We start from the raw sequence: 14,559 nt of genomic DNA on the forward strand, positions 1-14,559 counted from the left end.
CTCCTCCTCTCCTCCTCACCTCCTTCCTCTCCTCCTCCTCTCCTCCTCTCCTCCTCTCCTCCTCTCCTCCTCTCCTCCTCTCCTCCTCTCCTCCTTCCCTGAGATCCTTCAGGTCCTCGTGGCTCTCGTGTCACCCTGCACTTCCGCAACGGTTATGGGCAGGTGACGCTGACGCTTGTCGGTCGAGCGATGACACGCGGAGCAGAACTACAGCATAGACCTCGTGAGGAACGTCCGCAGCTCCAAGAGGGCTGAGGCAAGCAGCAGTGCTGCAAGGTACCTCCCCCCCACCTCCCTCGCTGCTTCTGGTCAGCCAGCTGACGTTGACTCGTCAGGTCGATCCTGCAAGCGGGCACAAGAAATTCCTCAGACGTGCGTGCAACTTTGAAACGCTCTGCACGTGTCCTGACATGCACGCAGAACCTGGCGTACGCTCAGGCGCCGCCGCTCAACAGTGACATGTTCACTTCGGGAGGATCCTTGGTTCGCCAGCAGGTGCTACAAATGGCTGAAGCTAACAGGATGCAGGCAGGAGACTCGATCGCAGGAGACTCGTTCACGCCCTCCATCGCCATGGGAGATGACGACTATGGTAAGACAAGCTTCTATGCGGCGATGCAAGGAGGGTTTCAACTAACTAGACAACAGGTGAACAGATGTGAGGACTATCCCTGTTACGTCGATGATTTGCTGCACATGATGCTAATAAGCACAAATTCAACTTGTTATTCATTGAAGGCTCTCGGATCAATAAACTACCAACTTGCCAATATTTACAGCCATGCCCTGCATTCATATGGACGAAGAGGTTTGCGATGGATCTCATTGCTCTTTGTGTATTCCTCGCTTCTTATTTCTGTACAAGCAAGGGTCACCCCAATGAGCCGCTGCAATCTCCTCAGACCTTCTTTTCTGCTTCTTCAGCTCTAATCTCTTCCGCTCCGCGATGATCTGCATGACTCGGGCAGTCACTCGCACAACAAACTCAGATGTTTCGTTCGCACTTTGGACTTGTAGAAATTGTCCAGCGGGTGCTGCCACACACTCGACCCGCTCTCCCGGTGGTGATAGAAGACCTCGCCGTGATCGTTGGTATGCTGGGATCATGTCAGTAAAACTCTCAGAGACGCAGCGAACTACTTCCGACCACCCGTCGGGAAGGGGAGCCACCAGCCCCTCCTGCATGCGCAGTCACTTCACGCTGAGAGCCCAAGCGAGAGGATTCAGACCTGAGCGATGCGAAGCAGCTGGGGTTCTCTCAAAGGGTCGACGCCCAAGTACTTGGCGTACTCGATGACCTTGATAAGAATTCTTTCAATGAAACTTGAGGGAGCAATGAACGATGTAAATTTACATCTGCTGCATCGGCAGCTACGCAGCCCTCCAGTCTCTCTCGATCTTGAGCTCTTTCAAGATGCCTGTTGAAGGGAGCAGAGGGTCAGAGGGTCAGAAGACAACGACAGACTTTCAGAGGCGCTCGTAACCTGAAAGATCCTCTACCCTCGCTGTCTGCACTTCGACTGAACAGTGACGTGTGAGTAAATCCCTCGGGATCAACAACAACACTTACATGGAAGACGAGCTCAATGAAACTCCTGAGTTGTCTGAAGTCAGCGAGTGCCCATCTGAGTCTCTGCATCTGCCGTGTTGCATCAGAACAACACTTGGTAAAGTTCCAAAGTTCCTCACCGTTCGAAGCCCTTCTGCTTCATCTGCAGTGGTTGATGGAAAACGTTTGAAAGAAATGAACGGGCGAGAGAGAGAAAGTGAGGGAGAACAAGTAGAGTCAGTAACAGACACTGACGGAAGGTGAGAGAGGACGACGGAGGAGGAAAGAGGGGAAGAGAGGGAGAGTGAGGGAGAAAGGGTGTATGTGGAGGAAGCAATGGAAAGGTATCAGTGACGAGGTGAATGAAAGACCTTCTGTCGCCACGAAGCACTGCCGCCTGTTTCTCGCTTCCAGGAATCCCAGAGACTGTGTTCAGAGTCATTCAGCTCATGAAAAAGTGCACGGGACTGAGATCCAAACCTGCTGTCTTCTTCACTATCTGAGTCTTCTTTGTTCACAGCAACATGTATGACCACCTGCAGTCAAGTGTCAGGACCAGGACCAGGATTAGGATCTTGTTCAGCATCATCATCATCATCAACATCAACATCAACATCAACATCAACATCAACATCAACAACAACACTATTTTCATCATATTCTGCTCCATCAGATCTATATATTTCTCAGAATCACATACTTCCGTCTCTCCATTTTCCAACTCCGTCAATCTCGGAGCTACTGTGCGCTAATGCAAATGATTAGCAGCAAATGAATTATAATTTCTTCGATGCTCTCACTTTATCGCGGGATATCAATGCAGCCAGTCCCAACCCCTCCTTGAACGAGCTCTGTTGTGACATCAATGTTTTGCCTGCACTGCTTCTGCCTTCTTACCTGATGCTCCTTCTTGTACCGCGTTATTTCCTGTCGACCGTCATGATCCTCACCACAGCAAAGCAGATGTTCTAACCTCCGCCACTTCCTCGTTCAGAAAGTCGTTCTTGAGCCTCTCCAGTGCTGCAGCAGTGATCGACTTTTGCCCTCCACCGCTTCTCTGATGTCGCAAGAGAGCAGTCAGGTCAACTAGATCGGAGGATTGAATGGAGTTTAGCACACCTGCATTGATTGTGTTGGCGGCACTCAGAACCTGTCAGGATTCAGGTGAGTAGAGACGTAACATCTCGACACTTCAACTTCTAACAGTAGTTGGTGCATACACTAGTTCTTGAGTACGTGTATGGCTGAAGTTCTGTTACAGTAGCATCTATCGATCTACACAAGACTGCTGGTACAAGAACAGGTAACGATACTATCGCAGGCAAACAACTTGTGTGCTACAATCATGTAAATCCTGTATCTTCACGGTTTTGTATGGTCTTGAACGACAGATCAGCCTATCACACTGCAAGCTCGTCTTGGTCATCATCGTCATCGTCATCGCCATCGTCATCGTCATCGTCTTCATCATCGTAACTCGCATCCATCTCCGCCGTTTGACAAGGGCAACTGCCATCTTATCATTCCGGAGTATATATGTAGTATATATACGTATAAATATTCATTTTATAAATGTACCACTATATCACCGTAGGTACCAATTAATCACTTATTTCTACACATTTCATAAAGACTGTCTTGCTGGTACTAGTGCCTAGCCAGTGAGACCTGACAGGATTGGCATGCAAGTTCGAGTCACTTGAAGCCTTCAACGTCCTACTTGACAACCACGGGAGGTCTGACGGCTCAAGTCAAGTCACAACTGAACCACTCGGGAGTCGCCGCTTGTATCCCTCGCCCTACAGCACCAGCTGAAGGCCTCCCGCATGCGGTATGGGTCACCATCGTGACATCCTAACAGCTGTTCGAACCAGCTAAGATGGCCCCCGGCAACGTGACATTCGTTAATCCAATCCCTCAATCGCACTCTGCTTGAATCATCATAAGACGGCAACTGCGTGCCCCCGTCCCGTCATCGCCGTCTCAAACCCGTGGCGCTTTATGAACCGATTGCACCATCCCTTCGTCGCCCGAAACCCTCAGCCCAAGCTCCCCCGCTAACTCCTTGGCCTTCGTCCGGATCAGCTGCCTCCACTGCCCGTCCTGCTGGCTCATCTCCACGTACTCGTGCAGCCGCCGCTCCAGCTCCAAGTTGTGCGACCTCGCGCAGCTGCTCTGCGTCGCCTTCACCCCGACGCTTTGGATGGACCTCAGCCTCGCGACGTTGTCCGGCCGCAGGATCTTGGAGATGGCGGACTTGCTCTTGCCAAAGCGGGCTGCCAGCACGGACTGCGGAGTGCTGTTGACCTGATAGTCGTGGATGATGGCGAGCTTCTGGGCGATGGAGAGCTTGGTCTTGCTGCGGCACGTGAGGCTGTGCTGTGCCTTGCGAGCATCGCTCCAGCGGCTGGACTTTTGCAGAGGACCCGACGAGGTCCACGGCGGGGCAGGCGAGGGGTCCTGACAGCACGTGACGGCAGGGAGACAGGGTGGAGCCGTCAAAGCACTACTCAGCTCCGCCTGGGCTGGCGCCTCGAGGGCAGAGGCAACGCTCTCCTCCTGGATGGAAGCGGCAGGGAGAGCCCTGAACAAGATGTCCACCGCGTCGTCCATGCCACGGAAGGTGTCCTCCGGAATACACTGGTCGTGTGTAGCAGCGTCAGGCTCGTCAGGTCGATCCGGATCTTGATGGAGGTACACGAAGCAGCACTCTGCTAGGGGCATGGGAGCGATGCCCCACTGTTGCATTCGAGCTTGAGCTTGAGCGATGTAGTAATCCTGATCTGAGCTGGACATGAGTTTGCTATTAGGAAGGCTAGTGCTGGATTTGTGCAGGGCGGAGTGTCTGTTTTACCAGGGGAAGGGAAGTACAGCGGGAGCAGAGACCATCGGTCCCGGGTGCAAGCCTCGGCACAAGGGGGAAGGCAGCAATCTCCCTGGGAGACGGGGAGACTGCAGGAGGGAAGGGAAGGGAAGCAGGGATTGTGAGAGGGGAGGGGAGGGAGGGAAGCTGCAGGGGAAAGAGAAGGGGTCGAGTGGAAGCTTGTAGAGCGAAGCGCCTGTCGGATCCGTCACGGTTGGGTCGATGATAGAGTCAACGGGGGGGGGGGGGGTTATGGGGGGTTGCTGGGGGCCCATTTTGGGCTGAAGCGGGTGGGTCCAAAAGGGGGCGGTTAACTTCCAAGGCGTTCATGACCTGACACTAGTACTGAAAACGACCCTCGTTGATTGCGGGGGGTTACGAGATCAACTTCGGGTTATTACCGATACATGATACATCCACATACGGTGATACGCGGTGTTCTCCGTGCTTTGAAGTTCAGTATCAGGCGGCGGCCCCGGCCACTGATCCGCCCAACTGAGCCGTAAAGAGACTTGTGGCACCCGTCTCCGCAGTCACTGACGGCGTGTCGGATGTTTGAGAGTCAAGTTTCTCCGTAGTAAAGTCTGATTGAACAAACGTACTGCTTTTTAACTTAACTTTGAGTAAAGAATAAACCTCCGAACATTGTTCTTAAACCAGCCGGCGGCCGCTCCGAGTAACTGGGCTAAGCGCTTGGGCGGCGGCCCGGGCAGGGCCCGGGGGCCCGCCCGGCCTGGGGCCGGGGGCCCGGCCCGGGAGGAGGCCCCCGATTCCGAGTGCCCGAAGTTTGCCGCCCGGTGACAGCGAGTCCCGGCCCGGGCGCCCGGGCGCCCGGCCGCCGCCGCGCGGCAGTCCGGGGCACACGCCATGTCGATCTCGTACGGTACTCGACGATGAGGTTCCTCGCTTCCGGGCCTTGGCATTTCTCTCTGGGGTTGATCCAGTCCCGAGGGCCGCGGCTTCCCCATGCTGCGGCTGCTGCGCGTAGTTGATGCTCAGCGGCTGGTGGTTTGGTGCCTCCGCCGTGTGACGAAAACATCGGCTCCCTCTTCCAGCAGCATGCGCGCCATCGCCACGTCATTCCTGTAGTGCAACGGTCTGACGAGCTTGTGGCCTCGAATCCAGCTGCGGCACGAGCGGCTGCCAGCAGACACGGCATACTCCGTCGTAGAGGATAAGAAATAAGATCCTGTTTGCTGGAATTCAGGAGGGGTCAGGGCGGCAGGCAGGGGTAGGCGCGGCTTCGGCCTGCATCGGCTAGGCTTGTCGCTAGAAGAAAGATTCTTCGATACCATACTCATCAAGCTCGAGACAGGTGCGCTTGCTCACCGACAGACGATGCGACTGGGGGAGAATCCTGGAGCAGGAAGCCGCAAGAGAGGACACCGTATTCTGGGATCAGAATGTCCCGAGAGACATCGACCATATCCTCCGTGATGATACCCTCTGCCCGGGTTACATGATGAATAGAGCTTCAGGGGAGGCTGAAGAATACTCCTGGGTCAAGTTCGTTATCGGAATCGATGATCAGATGGGTACTCTTTACGCTGGGCTCAGGAGGCTTGTGGAGGTGATGGAAAACACGGCATCTTGCCTTCAGAGTCCGGAGGTAGCTGGACGCTGGTCGTACACTAACGCAAGGTACAATGACTCTGCCTACAAGTACACCATCCTCCCTCTCGACAAGTCGCAGGAGGGAGGAAAAATCTCCTTTAAGGTCTTTTATGTGCAATCTGATGACCAAGACGAAGACGAGAGCGCGATCTACAGACGGATCGGGATGGGAGGAGGAGTGTTGACTCAACCCACACAAGATCAGCCTGCAGCCATTGGTCATGGGGAAGATAACCCCCTCATCCCCCCTCAGCGCGAGACTGATCGCGAGCAGGATCGCGAGCTGGATCGCGAGGGCTGATGGAAGAGTTCTTGCCGCTGCAGATGACCTGGGAAGTAGCCATACAGATCAGAGAGATCGAGCGGATCGAGGAGCTGATCCGGGGGGAACAAACTTCTTCTCTGCGAGCCCCTGCGTGTGAAAAGGGTCATCAACTCGCCGCGTCTGCAGCACAACGATCGCTTCCATGTGCTGCCAATCGTAGCTGCTGCTCTGTACCGCAGGTTCGACGTCGTCGATGTGCTGCTCCCGCATTACCGAGCGGAGGAGATGCCTATAGACGTGTTTTTGCTGACCGTCTTGTCCAGCAGCGAGCGAGCTCGTCGTGAGCTGGAGGATACGATGCGGAATGATCCCCGCTTCCACAGACAGACCTGCCCAGACAACATCTTCACGGGACGTCGGCGCATCATGCATCCCCTCGCTGCCGCTCGATCGGAAGAGGATCTCAGGCTCGTCAGCTGCTACACCATCGAGATCGCTACAAAGCTACAGCTAACGGACACAATCGAGCTCCTCCTCAGACTGGGCTCCGAATACACGCCCATCTCTGCCCGGCAGCTGCGGTGGAGGAGGTTCGGAGGTTCTTGCGAATAGCTAGGGCTCGCATCGTCGACCAACACTTTGACGGAAGACGTGCCGAGGAGGCAAACATCCAGACAATGACAGCCCTGATTTATGCAGCCCATGTCGTGATCAGACTGCGGTTCTTGGTGACAACAGTGATGTGATCGGAGACTTCGAAATCCACGACGGACAGTGTCTCGGATGACCTCGAAGTTGATATCTCGTTCTTGCATGCGCTGTAGAGCATGGAAGATGAGCTGCTGATGCATCATGTTGCCCTTGTACGTTGGGGTGATCTCCTTCTACGCCTGCGGGGCCTGTGTTTGCAGGAGCAGCCATGGAGTTTGTCGTCAGAGTGAGAAGGGAAGGGATATGCTCAGAAGCTTGCCCGGTACGTTTACTTTCGGATTGAATCTTCATGTTGAGGGAAGAATTCTTACCTCCCATAAACCAAAACTGCGGATAAAGGTTCAAAATGGAATACAACCATTGCCCTCATGTTATGTGGCCAATCAAGCGACCGGAACTTCAAGCGGCGGCCAGCACAAGCGCATCAGACGTGTGTAGGAGCCACAGACGGGACGTCACGACTCAAGCACTCCAGGATAGTATAATCAATCAAATTTAGTCTAGGCCCATCAGGCAAACGTTTGGAATGAGCCAATCAAACTAACTGTCTAAACAATGTCTGAACAAAGAAGCCAAAACGGCAGCGGCCCTTGTGTAAGGAGGGGGAACCAAGCTTGGTCGAACGCCTATCAGCAGCGGCCGATCAACGCAAACGCTTAAAAGTACTCAGAACTGCCAGCGCATGCCCCCGTCATCGCCGTCTCAAACCCGTGGCGCTGTATGAACCGATTGCACCATCCCTTCGTCGCCCGAAACCCGCTCAGCCCAAGCTCCCCCGCTAACTCCTTGGCCTTCGTCCGGATCAGCTGCCTCCACTGCCCGTCCTGCTGGCTCATCTCCACGTACTCGTGCAGCCGCCGCTCCAGCTCCAAGTTGTGCGACCTCGCGCAGCTGCTCTGCGTCGCCTTCACCCCGACGCTTTGGATGGACCTCAGCCTCGCGACGTTGTCCGGCCGCAGGATCTTGGAGATGGCGGACTTGCTCTTGCCAAAGCGGGCTGCCAGCACGGACTGCGGAGTGCTGTTGACCTGATAGTCGTGGATGATGGCGAGCTTCTGGGCGATGGAGAGCTTGGTCTTGCTGCGGCACGTGAGGCTGTGCTGTGCCTTGCGAGCATCGCTCCAGCGGCTGGACTTTTGCAGAGGACCCGACGAGGTCCACGGCGGGGCAGGCGAGGGGTCCTGACAGCACGTGACGGCAGGGAGACAGGGTGGAGCCGTCAAAGCACTACTCAGCTCCCGCCCCCCCCTCTCCCCTCCCCCTACCGGCTTACCTGCTCTCATCTTCGTTGCCTGGGCTGGCGCCTCGAGGGCAGAGGCAACGCTCTCCTCCTGGATGGAAGCGGCAGGGAGAGCCCTGAAGAAGATGTCCACCGCGTCGTCCATGCCACGGAAGGTGTCCTCCGGGATACACCAAGAATGATCATGCACCGCTGCTGTGCCGGCCGCATGGTCGTGTGTAGCAGCGTCAGGCTCGTCAGGTCGATCCGGATCTTGATGGAGGTACACGAAGCAGCACTCTGCTAGGGGCATGGGAGCGATGCCCCACTGTTGCATTCGAGCTTGAGCTTGAGCGATGTAGTCATCCTGATCTGAGGTGGAGCTGAGGCAGTGCTGTCTTGGAGCTTGATCGCTGGTATGAGAGGAGATTGGGAGTACAGCGGGAGCAGAGAGCATCGGTGCACGCAGTCATAAACTGAACTCGTAAGCGCCTAAAAAGGGTGGGTCCAAAGGGAGGCTTGTTAACTTCAGGCCCCCCCTCGCTGATGGTAGCCGGGCGTCAGGCAGTACCCGCGGCACCGGTCATTGCCCCCTGGTCCTCTTTGGATAAGTACCGCCGGTCATCCTCCGGCCGCGAGTGACTGGCACCGTGCCATGATATCCTTCCGAAAAACTTGACCAATGACTGCAGTAGGGAACTTAACTTTGAGTAAAGGTAGTAGGGATATACAATCGGATGATGTACCGCTGTACAGCCGTCACTGTGATTGGCTCGCTAGTACTGATTTTCAACTTGACTTAACGAGTAACTTTGAGTAAAATCATTTCAAAGTTCAGGGGGGGCCGCTCAGCTACAGACGGCACGGGAGCCTGCCGCATGATAGATAAATCGGCGTCAGTTAAAAAGTGATCCGATATTGTCCTCGTCACTACTGATTTTAACTTAACGCCGGGAACTTCCGAACTTTCCGTTTGACTCGAACCGGCCGGTCCGACGGCCACGGACGGGCGGCGGCGTGCGTAATCATTACGTTGAATGGCCCGGCGGGCCTGGTACGGTACGGTAGTACGGCCGTACGCTTCACTGTCACCGGGCCCCGGGCCATGACCAGACGGTCCGCCGCGCGCGCATCGGGCCCCGGCCGGGGCGGGCCCGGCGCCTGCGGGCCGGCCCGGCCCCGGGCCCGGTTAGCCGGGGCGTAGTCAACTAGTAACGGCCGCCACGTTCACAGAGTCACTGAGTCAAGTAATGCTCAGCCGCTATCCGAGTTATCTCGGGCCGCCGCACCGTCACAGTGATGATCATGATCGGACACACCGGGCGCCGTCCGACCGTACTCTGCCCGGAGGGGCCCGGCTCAGCCGTCGGACCACTGAGCCGCGCGGCACCGGACCGCCGTACGGTGCCACGGTGCGATGGAGTCTCCGAGCACATACACTTCCCGGAGTACTAGTGTACCAGGATCCTTTACTCAAAGTTAAAGTAAGTTACGGTGACCGTGATATGAGTTGCTGCGTGTTTTTCCGAGTCAACTTTCAGTTCAAAAATGGATGCCGTTGGAGCCGCTGAGCCCCGCCGCTGGGAACGCCCGGCCCAGGGGTAGTACGGTGCCTCACAGTGGGGTCATGGGGACCGGGTGGTCGCAGGATGATGAACCAATCGAAAACTACCGGGGTACTAGGCTCTCTGAGTCCGGGAGCTCGGAGGCTTCGGGCCAAGGTGACATAAGAAGAGAGGCGGCTAGAGGTAAAGGTGGCCTATGGGTGCCCCTCGGCTTCTGACCCGGTAGTACAGGACACTTTGCCGACGGTGCCAAGGGTCCAAATTCGAATCACCACCGTTGGTTTCTGTGGACAGGAGGGTAGGGTAGTTAACCGTAACTTAACCCTGTGGGAGTCAGGGTAGGGTAATTGATCCGTGTATGGGGGTGGTCTGTGTTAATCGAGTTCAACCGGAACTTTTTGTACACTACAGCTCAAATTTGAAATATAGAGAGAGTTTAGATTTAGAATCGTGAAAATGTTTTCAAACAAAGTTTGAAAATTCAAGGAAGAGGCCCTACCATCGTCGGTCTTCTGTGATGACATGGCAGCGCTATAGGGTAGGGAGGAAAGGAGAGGACAGGAGGCGCTGACACCGCAACCATCAAGCAGAGGAAGATCTAGAGCAGACAGTGTGCAAAACAGTTGGCAGGCAAAAAGACAAGCAGCAGGTTGTGCAAGCATGGCAGGATGCAGTGATAGAGTGGACTTTGTGAGGACACAAGTGAAGGGGAATGGGCGGAGAATTGATGAGATTATGAAAGCCGCCGATCCGACTTGAACACGGTCACATGGAAACTTTTAGATGGACCGTCAGACTTCCAGGATGATTGTCAGCCAGCAACATTCAGGCCATCAACATTCAGGCCATACGCCTCTTTAGTAGCATCACGGGGCAGGTTACACCCAGCTGCAAAAGACGAGACTGTGATTTTAGTGTGGCATCTATGAAGTACATGTCTTATGTCAGAAAGACTTAGAAATAGAGGAGGCCTCATTTGGCAAGCTTGTTCTTTTGTACCTTGTTGGGATTGTAGCACCAATGACTTTATTTGAGGCAGGATCAAATGTTTTGTGAATAAGGGAGATCATTGGAGGAAGCAGGCTGTTTGAATCGTCGATTTGCAGAAGAAATGGCACAGACTGGAGTAGGACTCACCCTGGCACCGCATGCACAGAGCTCAGCCCTGCGAGTAACAGCTTTCGATCCGGAAGGACCTGCGGCAAGGGGAGGACTCATTCAATTGGGAGACATCTTGTATGAAGTTGACGACACAAGGTCAGCTATCATTGTCGGTACATGACGACACATGTGCTGACTGAAAGATCAGCATTGTAGGGCTAAACGGCGAACAAGTCAAGACCCTGATCCTTGGAGCTCCAGGTTCAAAGACCCACTTGGTTTGCCTCCTTGTGCTCGAGTAACGCTTTCCCACAAGGATCTCCCGTCACCCTCGGCCTCAGAAGACAGAATGGGCGTCTCTTCTATGTCAGAATACAGAGAGCGCAACCCAAAGGCGGCGCCGCTCAGGCCAACAGGCAACCAGCTCGGTATGAGCCTCTCGGCAAATGCCGCACGCCTGACTGTCACTCTCTTAGCCCGATGGAAAATCGCCAGCAGCGACCGATGCAGTCGCAAAACCCTTACGCACCAGCTCACGAACAGCATCAGTACTCGCCTCCTCAAGCTTCACGACAGAGTCACGCGCTCGCACATGAGTCGGCGGGCAAGTTTGACATGCAGAACGAGCGGTCGAATGGATCTTCGCCTCCTCAGGGAAACAAGCCGAGCAACCAGCAACAAATGCGACCCAACGCGAATAATCTCGAGCTCAGCGTCGAGCCGTCGACCGAGGGATTTGTTTCCGTACCTCCGAAATCGGAAGACATTGTTGGGATCGGAATAGGCCTCGCGCTGGACAATCACAACAATCTCTGTGAGACTATGCTTGTCAACTCGATGGTGCTGATGCTCTCTTAGGTATCAGTAGCCTCCTACCAGGAAGTCCAGCTCTCCGATCTGGGCTGTTAGAGGAGGGCGACATCCTACGGATGGTCGATGCAAAAGATGTACAGTACCCCGCCTATCACGTTCCTTGCGACTGACGCGGAGAGCACAGGTCCGAGGGATGACGCCGGAGGCAGTCAGGCCGCTCATCCTTGGGAGGAGTGGGACCTTTGTGACGGTCTCTGTTCAGCGCGGCAACACTCAGATCGTGGCGAGGATGGCGAGGGCAAGACCGGCTCAGAACGCGTCGAGGTATATCCCCAAGGCTGGCTCGTCAGATGCCCCCAAGGCGGACAAGAACACCTACTCAGCGGTTTACTCACAGATGACGGCCGAAAGGCAGGAGACAGGAGGGACTGCAGATCGCAGGGAGCAACCAAGGGATCAGCCCAGAGAGCAGCCCTACGCACAAACCCGCAAGCAGCCAGCCCCAGAAGCGAACAAGGCTCCTCCCCCTGATCAGGAGCTCTGTGGGGTTGGTATCGTTCTCGCACAGAATTCGGAAGGAGAGCTTCTGGTTCTGAGCATGAATGAAGGAGGGCCTGCAGCCAGATCCAACTTGATCAAGAAGAACGACGTGTTGTACGTCATTGACAACGTGGACGTCTACAAGCGGAACATCGACCAAGTCCGACCGCTGATCCTGGGGATTCCAGGCAGCACGTTGGTGATGGGATTCCAACGCCCGGGCATGCGACGACCGATCAACGTTAGGCTGAGGAGAGGAAACATCAAGACTGACCTCAAGCAAATCCCGAACCCCTCCCCCAGACCCTCCCCGTCCGCCACCCCTGGAGGGGGAGCGACGCCGAAGCAGTCGCCAAGCCAGACGCCCAACGCGACGAGACCAAGTTCACCGAAACCTCAAAGACCACCGAAGGAGAACAACCTGGTGAGCGCTCCTCCCAAGTCAACCGCAGCTGCAGGCGAGGAAAACAAGTATGGCCCTGACGGTCCTGTCTGCGGCCTCGGGATCGTGCTGGTCCCAACTCCCTTCGGCTCCCTCTGTGTCGCCTCCATCACCGAGGGAGGCCCTGCAGCTCGCAGCGGACGTGAGTGTGTCAGAGAGGAGCTGTCATGACCTGACGTCTGCTCAGGTGTGCTGCGAGGAGACTTTGTTGAGACCATCGACGGGATCAGCGTACAAGACAAGAGCATCAACGACGTCCGTCCTCTGATCCTCGGCCGGGCTGGCACGACCGTCACCCTCGGGCTGCGGCGTGAGAGCGAAGACTCGGTGATCTATGTCAGAGTGATGAGGGAGCCGGTGCGACTGGGTGAAGTTCTCGTGCCGGGCATGAGGGTCAAGGATGCGCAGGTACAGCATTTGTGCTTTCAGCTGCTGGACTCCCTGACCTTGTCGTGAGCAGGAGCTGGAGAATCAGAAGTTCGACGAGCCCCCGAAGCACGCGTCTCCTCCTGGAGCTCGGGCTCACCATGAGCCAGCGCCCATGGAGCGCAAGCAAGCCCCTCCCCCTCCCCCGCCTCAGTCGGCCCACGGGAACTTCAAGCCTGCCAACCAGCAACGAGACGGCAGGTCGACCGTTGGGCAGAGCTACTCGCCTGCAACCCCGAACAAGAACGAGGCCCCGAAGATGTGCGGGGTGGGAGTCGTTCTCGTGCAGGTGAGCGGGGGAGCTGTCTGCGTGAAGAGCGTCAACAAGGGAGGCCCCGCCTACAACTCCGGCAAGATACAACGCGGAGACGTTCTGTTTGCTATCGATGGGCAGAAGGTGAGACAGCAGAGGAGGCGGGGAGAGCGGGGGAAGAGGAGAAGGGAAGAGTAGGAGGAGGAAGGAGACTGAGAAGAGGCAGGTGCTCGGATGGGATGTGGAGAGCGTGAAGCCGTTGATCCTGGGGCCGCAAGGCTCCACCATCGTCATGAGCTTCTATCGCGTCGGCAACCAAGTAGTGGGGAAGCGATCCTTCGACGTGGCCATGACGCGCACACCCGTGGACCCGTAAGTCGCAAGGAGAGGAAGGGTAACGTGCGTGACATTCCTGCAGGAACGCTTCTCTTCCTCATCGTCCTCCCTTTGAGGTCGCCACCTTCGGCTAGAGGAGAGGGAGGAGTAGTGAGGATGGTCGAGGGCATAGGACGGATAGGGAGCAAGAGAGGCCTGATAGCAGAACTCACATCCTACATGATTTAATCGCAGATAAATAGTCGGCTTATCAACACATCTAACGTCACTCGCTCCTTCCCCGATGGTCCTTTCACAGCTCTTCTCGCTTCTTGCCACCAAAGACTTCACCCTTGGAGGACTGGAAGGGGATGGCGACGTTGGCCTGTAGAGCAGCAAGGTGAGCAGGAGGAGGTGGAGGAGGGGCATCGAGTCACCATGACGAACTGTGAGATGGCCCCGAGGCCTCTCTCGTTGTTGTACTTGGAGGAGTCGAAGCGGATAGGCTTGAGATGATGCTCTCCCGCACGGAAGAGGTACACGTCAGGGTAGCCCGTGATCTTGACAAGGAGGGTGAGAACGGACGGTCGCCTCCCCACCCTCCTCTTACCTCCATCCCTCGTTTCTTGGCGTCCTCGATGTCGTTGGCAGGGAAGTCCATCTTGGCGATGACCAAGCTCTTCACTTGCTTGAAGAACTCGCCGACCTTGGCATACTCCGGCTCAAAAGCTTCGCAGTGTTTACACCAGCTGAAGTCCCCGTAGAAGTTGATGAGGACCTGACAGGACGAGTGAGGAGGAGGAGGAGGAGTAGGAGTAGGAGGAGGAGGAGGAGGAGGAGGAGGAGGAGGAGGAGGAGGAGGAGGAGGAGGAGGAGGAGGAGG

General features: G+C 55.8%; 7 protein-coding genes across 7 annotated transcripts in view; 3 read left to right on the plus strand and 4 right to left on the minus strand.

The window, feature by feature from the left end:
* The window catches only part of GUITHDRAFT_103055 (hypothetical protein), a gene marked incomplete at both ends in the record, with an annotated part of 1,624 nt that extends 962 nt beyond the window's left edge, over positions 1-662 (plus strand). Inside the window, 6 exons of the mRNA XM_005838057.1 lie at positions 113-162; positions 206-276; positions 336-372; positions 421-483; positions 529-592; positions 649-662. Coding sequence (XP_005838114.1) covers positions 113-162; positions 206-276; positions 336-372; positions 421-483; positions 529-592; positions 649-662 — 299 coding nt within the window. The remainder of the gene's footprint in view (positions 1-112; positions 163-205; positions 277-335; positions 373-420; positions 484-528; positions 593-648) is intronic.
* A 306-nt stretch (positions 663-968) lies between these two features.
* On the minus strand, positions 969-1,301 carry GUITHDRAFT_66138 (hypothetical protein; the record flags this gene model as incomplete). The annotated part of the gene is made up of 3 exons (XM_005838058.1): positions 969-1,097; positions 1,141-1,179; positions 1,230-1,301. Coding segments are annotated over 3 exons (240 nt in total), but the record flags the coding sequence as incomplete, so codon positions are not given.
* A 2,231-nt stretch (positions 1,302-3,532) lies between these two features.
* Positions 3,533-4,345, minus strand: GUITHDRAFT_103057 (hypothetical protein; the record flags this gene model as incomplete). Its single annotated transcript, XM_005838059.1, has 1 exon — positions 3,533-4,345. One exon carries the CDS (start codon positions 4,343-4,345, stop codon positions 3,533-3,535), a length of 813 nt encoding a protein of 270 aa, XP_005838116.1.
* Positions 4,346-5,874: 1,529 nt separating this feature from the next.
* On the plus strand, positions 5,875-6,327 carry GUITHDRAFT_134650 (hypothetical protein; the record flags this gene model as incomplete). The annotated part of the gene is made up of 1 exon (XM_005838060.1): positions 5,875-6,327. One exon carries the CDS (start codon positions 5,875-5,877, stop codon positions 6,325-6,327), a length of 453 nt encoding a protein of 150 aa, XP_005838117.1.
* A 1,331-nt stretch (positions 6,328-7,658) lies between these two features.
* Positions 7,659-8,678, minus strand: GUITHDRAFT_103059 (hypothetical protein; the record flags this gene model as incomplete). Its single annotated transcript, XM_005838061.1, has 2 exons — positions 7,659-8,183; positions 8,268-8,678. The coding sequence occupies 2 exons, from the start codon at positions 8,676-8,678 to the stop codon at positions 7,659-7,661; spliced, it is 936 nt and encodes a 311-aa protein (XP_005838118.1).
* A 4,337-nt stretch (positions 8,679-13,015) lies between these two features.
* Positions 13,016-13,949, plus strand: GUITHDRAFT_150997 (hypothetical protein). Its single transcript, XM_005838062.1, has 4 exons — positions 13,016-13,090; positions 13,143-13,505; positions 13,588-13,733; positions 13,780-13,949. The coding sequence occupies exons 1-4, from the start codon at positions 13,028-13,030 to the stop codon at positions 13,829-13,831; spliced, it is 624 nt and encodes a 207-aa protein (XP_005838119.1). The 5' UTR covers positions 13,016-13,027; the 3' UTR covers positions 13,832-13,949.
* Positions 13,950-13,989: 40 nt separating this feature from the next.
* GUITHDRAFT_103061 (hypothetical protein) overlaps positions 13,990-14,559 on the minus strand; it is a gene marked incomplete at both ends in the record, with an annotated part of 3,675 nt that continues 3,105 nt past the window's right edge. The window contains 3 exons of the mRNA XM_005838063.1: positions 13,990-14,061; positions 14,114-14,236; positions 14,287-14,454. Coding sequence (XP_005838120.1) covers positions 13,990-14,061; positions 14,114-14,236; positions 14,287-14,454 — 363 coding nt within the window. The remainder of the gene's footprint in view (positions 14,062-14,113; positions 14,237-14,286; positions 14,455-14,559) is intronic.

The sequence above is a fragment of the Guillardia theta genome, assembly GCF_000315625.1.
Source record: "Guillardia theta CCMP2712 unplaced genomic scaffold GUITHscaffold_12, whole genome shotgun sequence".
NCBI classification, from domain to species: Eukaryota; class Cryptophyceae; order Pyrenomonadales; family Geminigeraceae; genus Guillardia; species Guillardia theta.

What these genes read in the sequence shown, in the direction of transcription:
- GUITHDRAFT_150997 (XM_005838062.1), top strand. Translation starts at nt 13,028, where the DNA reads ATGAGGGAGCCGGTGCGACTGGGTGAAGTTCTCGTGCCGGGCATGAGG. An exon ending in TTGCTATCGATGGGCAGAAG is followed by an intron (nt 13,506 to 13,587) that starts GTGAGACAGCAG and finishes GAGAAGAGGCAG; the next exon opens with GTGCTCGGATGGGATGTGGA. An exon ending in ACGCGCACACCCGTGGACCC is followed by an intron (nt 13,734 to 13,779) that starts GTAAGTCGCAAG and finishes ACATTCCTGCAG; the next exon opens with GAACGCTTCTCTTCCTCATC.